Source organism: Impatiens glandulifera, chromosome 1 (assembly GCF_907164915.1).
Source record: "Impatiens glandulifera chromosome 1, dImpGla2.1, whole genome shotgun sequence".
Classification (NCBI taxonomy): domain Eukaryota; kingdom Viridiplantae; phylum Streptophyta; class Magnoliopsida; order Ericales; family Balsaminaceae; genus Impatiens; species Impatiens glandulifera.
Window position 1 is genome coordinate 139,585,026 of NC_061862.1, and position 9,598 is coordinate 139,594,623.

Consider the following 9,598-nt stretch of genomic DNA (forward strand, 5'->3'; position numbering starts at 1 on the left):
CATTTATGTTGCTTTAGGCTTTCCCGTTTGCCAAAACTGTAATTGCTTTATTCGTAGAAGAAATATTATTATCTTTTGTCTTTGGTTCTTAAATCGAATTAAGAGTGTTTTTCTGTTCTAATAATTGAGCTTATATGAGTAGAAACATGATATATATACATATATATATATATATATATATATATATATATATATATATATATATATATATATATATATATATATATATATATATATATATATATATATATTCCTGCCCTAGCTGCCTTGTATCATCAAGCCTGTTGAACAATTAAAGTATCTTTAAGATTTTTTCTTTCACTTACTATTGTTTAATTTGGCAGAACTTAAGATATGGCAGAAGAGTCCTCCAAAAAAGAACTGAAGGTGAAGAACCAATTATTTCTCACTAATTTTAGGACATTTATTGTTACATTATAGACAGTCAACTAACTATGCATGTCTTGCACTATGTTAGATTTCTTTCGATGTTGAACATGCTAAATGCAGCATTTGTCTAAATATTTGGCATGATGTTGTCACAGTTGCTCCTTGCCTTCATAACTTCTGGTATGTATGTAAATTACTTGTATATTTGATCAGCCATGATAGATTTATCTGAAATGTTATATTCACTGTATATGTTATAATGTTTGTTGCTATCAGCAATGGTTGCTTTTCGGAGTGGTTGAGGAGGTCTCAGGAGAAACATTCTACTGTTCTTTGTCCTCAATGTAGATCTGTCGTGCAATTTGTTGGTAGGAATCATTTTCTGCAGAACATTGAGGAGGTAACTTTTTTCTCTTTTCCTGCAACCTCTTATTTTCATTTTCAGGCTGGTATTATTAGAGAATGAGTTTTCCATTCATTTTTCTGAGTATGGAATTGTTTCCTTGTGATGTTTACATCCTCTTCCCTACAACCAATTTTATAGTGGAAATACTTATCCTCCTTTCTTGTGTGCATACATCCTTCAAACTCTGTCTATGTCTTTCTTATGGTGGATGAAAGATGTTTTCAAATATAAGAATTTAGTAGATGGAAATTATTCAGGGAAAATCCCCCTAAATGTATCCTTGAACTTTATCAATTTGCATCATGCTCTTAATGAGCCTATTTGAAAACTTATTTTGTCACAATCTATCACGATCCCACTAAAAAATTGCCAAAGTTAAAATTTAAAGTCATTTTTTTTGCTGTTTGGTATTCATTTCTGAATCGTGATCTATATATGTGATATTTTTGGTTTCATTTTGTATACAAATTATTTTATAATCATGATCCAAATTATAGTGTAATTTTGTTTGTTTCATTGGTACAGTGATTTCTTTCTAGACCATGATCAAATTATTTTTTTGATCATGATTAAGAATACTTTCTAGGTGATTGTGATTTTTGGCATACATAACAAATGCATATTTTTCTGGATCATGTTGAGCCGAATGTCGCCTCGTTTTAAACTTGTAATGTTATATGTCCTTGAATTTTGTAAAATCAAAAACCTCATTTAATGACCAAGAAGGAAGTCAAGCCTTCCATGTTTAAGGGTTGATAATGGAGAAAACTCCATAGACTTGCAAATTCAAAGCTTCAATTTCAATTAGAGGTAGTTATTCAACTTTGAGGAAAATATCCAAGGACTTTTTTTTGGGTTTTATCATTCAGTTTCAACCAAAGTAATGAGAGAAAAAAATGTTAATTTTCAGTTATATCTCCTATAGTATCTGTTCCAGTTTCAGGAGGGTGTTCTCTGTCATGTCTTATATGGGACATCTGTAATGTGAAATTATAACATCATTCTTATCTAGACTCTACGTGCTATCAAATTGAGGGCGATACTTATTCTAATATGTTATGCTGTTTGATGGTTAGTGTTGTCTCTTCATTCTTATCCTTATGAGATATATTGAACTAATGGATTCTAATTCCCTAGTTGTACCATCTTGATCATTGAATTAACCTCTTGGTGCTGTACCCTTTTAAGTAGAATATGTTTTTTTTTTTAATTTCTGTTTTTTCTGCAGGAAATACTACAAAGCGATTCTTCTTTGAAACGCTCAGATGAAGAACTTGCACTTCTAAAATCCTATGCAACTGTGAAATCTCCTCTTGTAAGTATTCTAACTGCCCATATTTTATTGCAGGACAGGTTTTATTCACATTGTTGTGTTGGGGTAAATTGGATAGTTTCCTTTCACATTCTTATTGATTGTTTATGTAGTACAATATCCAAATAAAGGTTGTCCATCTGTTTTTTTTCTTCCCTTTTTGGTTATTGAACTTCCCTAATGAGATTTGATCCTTAGTGCGTCAAAATATATTTGCTAGGACAAACTCTTGTTAGATTTTGTTATTATGTGGGAATCTCCTCTTTGTTTTTTGTTTAGGTATAATTATATTCAATCTATTATTTGCTTTATTCTTTGGCATATGAAAAACTGTGTTAAATATTCTTCTAGGGGGTCAGCACTCATCAGTCATCATCATTGTGAATGTGTTCTACCACTTATAGATAATTCTAAAGAATTTATGTCCTTTTATTTTTAATAGTCATCACTCATCAGTTAACATAGTTATTTTGATAACTTAATTTATTGTTAATCTTCTTATTCATTTCTTCTGTAAGGTCATTAATGTTAGACATCGGAAGAGGCCTCGTTTAGCACCTGAAGAAGATAGTAATAACACAGATCAGCCATTGCCATGCCTTCAATGTGGTATTTCTATGAAATCTCTTTGCCCTTCATATAACATGTTGAATGGATATTAGATCATGTGGTATTAATGTCCCTTCCACTTGTGACATGAACTAAACTTTTTTTTTATAAATTTAATGGCTGTATTTTTTGAGATATTGCGAAATGCGATTTCAAGAAAATACATTAGTTTCTCAACGGAATGGTCGGACAAAATGACAATGACAAAATTACAAATCAAACCAACTAAATAATTACAACTAAAACAAACCATGAAAAGTTCATCCCATCTCCTGAGTTTTCCTCCACACTGCTCCATCTTTTGTCCCTCCATTAAAATGCACTCATTGACAAATCTTCCCTTCCCTTTTGCACCCTTTTATCAAAAAGAGTTCCTATATTTATACTAAATACGCTAAATACAATATTTAGTATTTTTTGCTTCTATTTTTAAGTAGACAAACTTTTCAGGTACCATGCTTAATGGATTCCAGTGCACTCAGGACACTGTCCATTTACAGTGTCAAGCATGCTGGGGAATGATGCCTTCTAGAGGCACAAGTGTACCACAGCACTGTAATTTCTTCACTCTCTATTTCTTATGGAAGTTTCTTCATGCAGAATATAAGCTTCACATTACCAAACCTATTGGAGAAGATGCATTAAACCCATTTTCTCTTTCTAATGCTATTTGATTTAGTTAAATTTGCTGCCTACATGAAATGTCACTAGAGACAATTGATTAATAATCTCAGTGGAAGATCTAAAGTTTATAACTTTAATCTGTTTGTTTTCACTCATTGATTTGTGAGTCCTGATGATGAATTTTTTTTGTTGATTGTTGTTTAGTTGAAGCTTTGTTGAACTCAAATAATGTTGAATGTTTTCACTAAATGGATATACAACTTGAAAGTTGTTTTTCTATTAATGTTGTCACACATTTCAGAGTTCTCTTAGTCTATGTTTGAATGGGCATAATTGGAATTAGAATTTTAATTCCTTTTTTAAAGAATTGGAATTAGAATTGAATTACAATTCAATTCAATTCAATTCTTATGTTTGGAAAAAACATGGAATTGCAATTCCAAAGTAACAATGCTGGAATTGGAAATTAAAGCACACATCTCAATTCCATTGGAATTAAAATTTCAATTACAAACCCTTAGTTTGAGTCATCAAATATAAATGAATTCGGAATTGGATCTCCAATACCAAATTCAATTCTATCCTTACCAAACATAGCTTAACTTCTCTCCAAATTTCAGAATTCTCTCATCTTCTTATTTTTATTTTAATTCCTGGTTTGAGGTGAAGCTTGGATGTGATTGATTTTCAATGTTGATATATATGAAATCTTTAGATTTTTTTAGAAATTATTATTGTAGATGATGTTGAGTAGGACTCCGACCATAACATAATCGACAAATCCAAGATGTACTCCTACAAGTGAAGGGGGTTCAAAATATTGGTTGAACCTATCAACCAAAACAACTTGATTGAATGTGATTCTCTCTTTCCGGGTGTTGCCATATTTCAATGCCTTGATTCAAAATTTTCACATTTTATCTATAATATTGATTTTAGAGAATCCATCAGTATAGATATCATCACCTACATCCAGAAAGCCGTATCTCCCTATGATTAAATTGATGTATTTCTATAATCATCATGCATGAGTAATGGGTTTACTTTTGTGGCACTTTCAGTATCAGTTCAATGTGTTTGGGTGCATACATTTTTCTTGGATGCTAAATCAATAATTGAGCTTGTTGCCTGGTTCTGGGGCTGAATTGGCTGCATTTTCTTGCAAGTCATAAGTCTTATGATATTTTTCTTAAAACTTACTGTTAGGAAGAGGCAATTTTTTTATTCTTGTTTAATAGTTGTTTTGATTGTTTATGATGGGTTTCAAATAACTTTTTTTCCCTGCTTTTTTTTTCTTTCTTTCATATAATGTTTGCCAAGATTTTGATATTATTCCATCATGGACAGTTGGATGTTTTCCTCACTTGTTGGTCAAATGTGAAGTGTATGATGCAAATGAGAGTTTGAACCTATAAATCATGGATGAGAGTCCTGAAAAATGATGACTTTTATATGAGCCTATTAAGTTCTGTTCACTTTGTAGGCTTTGGATGTGATCGAGCTTTTTGTGGCGTTTATTGGCATGCACAGGGGATAGTTGAAAGTCAAACTCATCCAGTTTGTAATCGAGTAACCCTCAAGCCAGTAAGCTCTTCCCCTTCCCCGTGTGACAGTTTTTTAAAATTGATTTACTATTTAAAGACATGTAAACTAATTAGCATAGTTGTGCATCTAATGAACGAAAGTGAAAATTAGAAATCAACTAAATTCTGTTCCTCACCAACTGCCATGTTTAACATGGTCTTTGATCAATGATGAGAATGGTTAGGAAGGGTATCCTTGTTATCATTTTAACTATGCAATAAAATTCTTAAAGGTCATTACTTCTCTTGGATTCTCACCTCCCTTTCTTGGATTGTTTAAACCATTGAGTTTGAACACTTTCAAATTCGTGTCTTTCCCTGCAGATATCTGAATACTCAATTACTAGCATTCCATCTACTCTGCATGAGAAGAATAGACATGAGCAAGACGTATCTCTCTCTCACTCCCTTTTGGGTTGTTATGTCATAAGTTGTTTTTTCTTGAGGTTATATCAAAGCAACAATTCCTTGATCTTTTGCAGGTTACACAAAGGACCATCACACAGATGGGGAGAACATTGCAAGATGTAGTATCTGAATGGATTGCTAAGTTAAACAACAGAGAAATTGGTATCAAATTTTCCTTTGTACTTTGTGTCGTTCTTTTACACAATCATCTCCTTGCCGTCCTTATAAATGGATACATGCTAGTACGGATAGTTCTATCTGCAACCTTTTGTGTGCAAGATTGTACCCCATAACAAATGGTTTCATAATACAATACTAATATTGTCTAACTTGAGTGGTGCTGCATAAATTTTCAACAACAAAATATGCTTCTTTTTAAAAGTTTTGTTTATTTATATTATTTTCCAATAAAAAGGATATTACGTGGATAAACAAAATATGTTTTTCTTTACTGAAAGACACAATAACTATGACTAAGTTTTGGAAATATATGGCATTAATTGTGTTATATTAATAATGATCAAGCCAATAAATCGTTTTATTCAAATACTTGAACCTAATCGAAGAGATTTTGAAGTTTTTGTATAGTAAAATATCATGGAATCCAAGCGTCTCATTTGAAACATATATAGGTGTAAAGAAATAATTTAAAGCATTTATTACTTCAAATAACATGTTTTAGCCATTAACTAAATAAAAGATCAAATATGTATTTGATCTTTATCATAAATATTTTTTAGTCATGTAGATTAGGAATCAATTAACTCCTTATAGATAATGACCACAATGTAATTTTGCTCCTTTATTAAGACAGGTATTTTTGTCCCCACTGGAAAAAATAATATATAAATTTACCCCCTTTTTTTCCGTAGTTGTGTAATATTTAGGAGATGGTTATCTAATGCCATCTGTTACTTGCTTGTATTAACTTTCATATATGTTGTCAGGAAGCTGTTTTGAAAATTTTCTAATTTTATCAGTGTGCTGCCACATGAATTGCTTACATATTTTCCTAATTATGCTCACAAAGTAATTAAAACCCAGAAATATCACTTGCAAGATTTTATGTTCATTTGGGATGTTAATTTAAATATCTATTCCAACAGCATTACAGCCTTTTTTTTTAAAATTAAAAAACTATCCTCATTCTCATTCTCTTAATAATTGATATAAACGTGGAACTTCTTTGCTACTGGGGTACCTGCTTTAAGACTGGCAGAACCATGACATTCATTAACTTCTTACTTGTGCCAAGCTATTTATCGATGGTATTTTCTCCATAGATCGCACGAGGATGCCTCTGAATCATGCAGAAATGGTAACTGCTGATACACATATTTGCAAGTGAGTTAATAATCTGTTTGATTGTATTTCAGTCTTTTGTCATTCATTTCTTATAGGAGAATCTTATGTTCAATGAGAATCTTATGTTCAGATGGCTAAAAATGTAAATGTATATGATCTTGATTTCTTGACAACAAAAGTATAAGAGTCCTTTGATAATTTATTTATTATTCTTTTTTGAAAAGGTAAAACTTGTATATAACAAGTTGTAACTATTGCAAAACAATTAGGCTTGGAAATGTCCTGTATTAAATTGCATAAAAATTGCATAATAAAAATCTGAAGACAATCAAAAGTCTTCATGCATAGCCTTCCCTTACAGTATGCTCAAGGCCATTTCCAAAATTAGCCTTCCCTTCCTAATGGGCAAACTATTTTGTAATTTTTGGAGACAACCAAAATTTCTTCATCACTTTCACTAATTTCCTCACAAGTGGACTGCTTTATTTATGCCTTCTTGATCATTCTTATCGCAATTAACAGAACATTGAACCTTGTGAAGAGCATTTTTCAAATTTGATTTTGCTTTCTTCAGTCTTGTTCTACCAATCTATCTCTCTACCCCTCGCTTCCTTCAAAGTAAAACCCAATATCAAAACCATCTTCAATTTGTGAAAACATACCTCTCCCATTGACAGTCTTTGAAACTTACAAACATTAACTGGTTTATTTCTTTTGTATAATTTTTTGTAGATTTTTTCACTTTTGGATGCATTCTGTCACATATTTTCTAATCCTTTCTTGTCAAAAGCTTGTAAATCCCTTGGAAGCATTTTCCTGAATTGATCTTGACTTGTTTCCCCCCTTTCTGTCTCTATTGTGAGAGAAGATAAGAAGAGTGACAATAGATTTACATGATTTTAGGCACAATGCGTCCTAGGCTTTCTGCAATTCTTTAATCCTTGTAATGGCATGACATGAAAGAAGACTATAAACCTTTTGGACCTAATCCAGTTTATGTTCTCCTTCAATAGAAGAAGTTGACCTTTCAATATGATATGCATCAATGCCTTGCTGGATTTTCTTGCATTATTCTAATCCCTTCTACTTTTTAGCCCTGTAAGAAGAACAAATGTGATTACTGGACACCCATGACCATGAGCTCTTTAATGTAATTCGCAGTGGCTAGTCATCTTCATTTATTTTATACTACAAATTATGTTAAAAATGACATAAGAACATATTTATGCATGAACTTTTCATAAAGGGGAAAATATATACATGAACTTTTAAAAGGACTAGCATAGCCACAAACTTATTTAGGAGATACAAAAGGACCCTTCTCACGCTTTCTTTTTTCATGTAAATTTATTGTCTCCTTTTATTTTTTTGGAATAAAAACCTATTGTCTCTATTCTTGTCGGAATTTGCTCACTTTATAATTGTTTTCTATATTTTAAATTATTGTTTGCCCTGCTTTTGGCAGTGAATGTTTTGACAAGCTAGTGTCTTTCCTCCTGTACTGGTTTCGGGTTTCATTGCCAAAACATGTAAGACCCTCTCCGACTACTTATTAATCTTTTGTGTGTAAAAAGTATCTAAATTTGTCTTTGATAAGTTTACACTTGATAAGGGTACTCTTTCTTGTAATTCCATTTTGTTTCTGAAATGGCTGCACTTTTTTTTGGTAGCATCTTCCTACTGATGTATCAAAAAGGGAGGACTGCTGGTATGGGTACTCTTGCCGAACTCAACATCGAAATGATGAACATGCTCAGAAAAGGAATCACGTTTGCAGGCCAACTCGCGGAAACAATTAGCAGCTGAACCAGTTAGACTCTCCCCAATCATCCTTTAGTTTTTTTGCTTAAATTTCAAAATTTGGGAGTTTGACAAACTGATTTTATCACCAATACTACTATTTGGTGGCTTTGTAATCTCGGTGTGAAATCACTTTTAATTCCTTTTGCAGACTTAACTTCGACATTAACTTATGAATAATGTAACAAAATCTGTCCTATCTTTAAAGTTTGTTTGGAATGTTATAATTTTTACATTATTGTTAATCAAGCACTTTTACGTGTTTACAAACACACATTATTATAGAAAAAGAATAATAAAAGCTCATTTCATAATTATTTAGTGTGTATTCAAATTAAGGTTTGTATTACATGTTAGTATGTCACAAATTTAAGTATTTTGAAATAATTAATTTGAACCAAACTCTATAGATGCCTTTTCTTGGCTATGAAGTGAGCAACAAGTTGATTCAAGGGAAGACTTGGGCAGTATGCATTGTTAGGACATTTTTTAGATTGAAGATGTGACTTGTAACCCTTTGGTTCATGTTGATTAGAACTTATGTTTAAATTTTAGTAATTTGATGCTTTAAAATTAGAACTAATTCAAGTTATAATTTGTATTTCAATACTTTTGTTTTCATTATGTGATCTTTACAAATATATGAATAAATTAAATTGTTTTATCCTTTTAAATAATAATTTGATTACAAGTGAGCTTGAATTAATACAAGGATGTATTAGATAACTGATAGAATCAAGTTGATGGTTGAATTGGCTTAAGGATTGATTTTAAATTATACTTTAATCTAAGAAGGTTCCAAATACTCTTATTCATGTTTTATTAGTCTATTAATAATTCTCTCTATACTATTTGGCTATCTTCATGATTTGTTTTCTTTCACTATATATAAACATTTTTGTTGACTTGTAATTTTTCTTCTTCATAGCTTTAGTTACATTCTTTTGTTATTTGTGTTACACATTTTTTTGTTTCAATTTTCTCCTTTTGACATATTTATACCAAAGATTAGTGAATTTTCTTATTTTGCATACATATTTGAGCTCAAATATTTAGTGTTACATATATTATTGAACATGTTAAGTAATTTTTACTTGTTTTCTTTAAAAAAAATCTGTTTAAAAATATAATATAGTCAGCACATCGGGTCCAAATGACCAA

General features: G+C 31.1%; 1 protein-coding gene across 1 annotated transcript; it reads left to right on the plus strand.

Annotated features, from left to right (window-relative positions):
• The first annotated feature begins 328 nt into the window (after window positions 1-328).
• Window positions 329-8,673, plus strand: LOC124919923 (E3 ubiquitin-protein ligase CHFR). Its single transcript, XM_047460289.1, has 12 exons — window positions 329-387; window positions 479-570; window positions 667-790; window positions 2,025-2,111; window positions 2,627-2,717; window positions 3,168-3,272; window positions 4,825-4,925; window positions 5,249-5,314; window positions 5,407-5,494; window positions 6,616-6,676; window positions 8,103-8,166; window positions 8,308-8,673. Exons 1-12 carry the CDS (start codon window positions 355-357, stop codon window positions 8,434-8,436), a joined length of 1,041 nt encoding a protein of 346 aa, XP_047316245.1. The 5' UTR covers window positions 329-354; the 3' UTR covers window positions 8,437-8,673.
• The last annotated feature ends 925 nt before the right edge of the window (window positions 8,674-9,598 follow it).

Coding starts and splice junctions, on each gene's coding strand:
- LOC124919923 (XM_047460289.1), top strand. CDS start 355: ATGGCAGAAGAGTCCTCCAAAAAAGAACTGAAG. Junction 388..478: donor CCTCCAAAAAAGAACTGAAG/GTGAAGAACCAA, acceptor GCACTATGTTAG/ATTTCTTTCGATGTTGAACA. Junction 5,315..5,406: donor AGAATAGACATGAGCAAGAC/GTATCTCTCTCT, acceptor GATCTTTTGCAG/GTTACACAAAGGACCATCAC.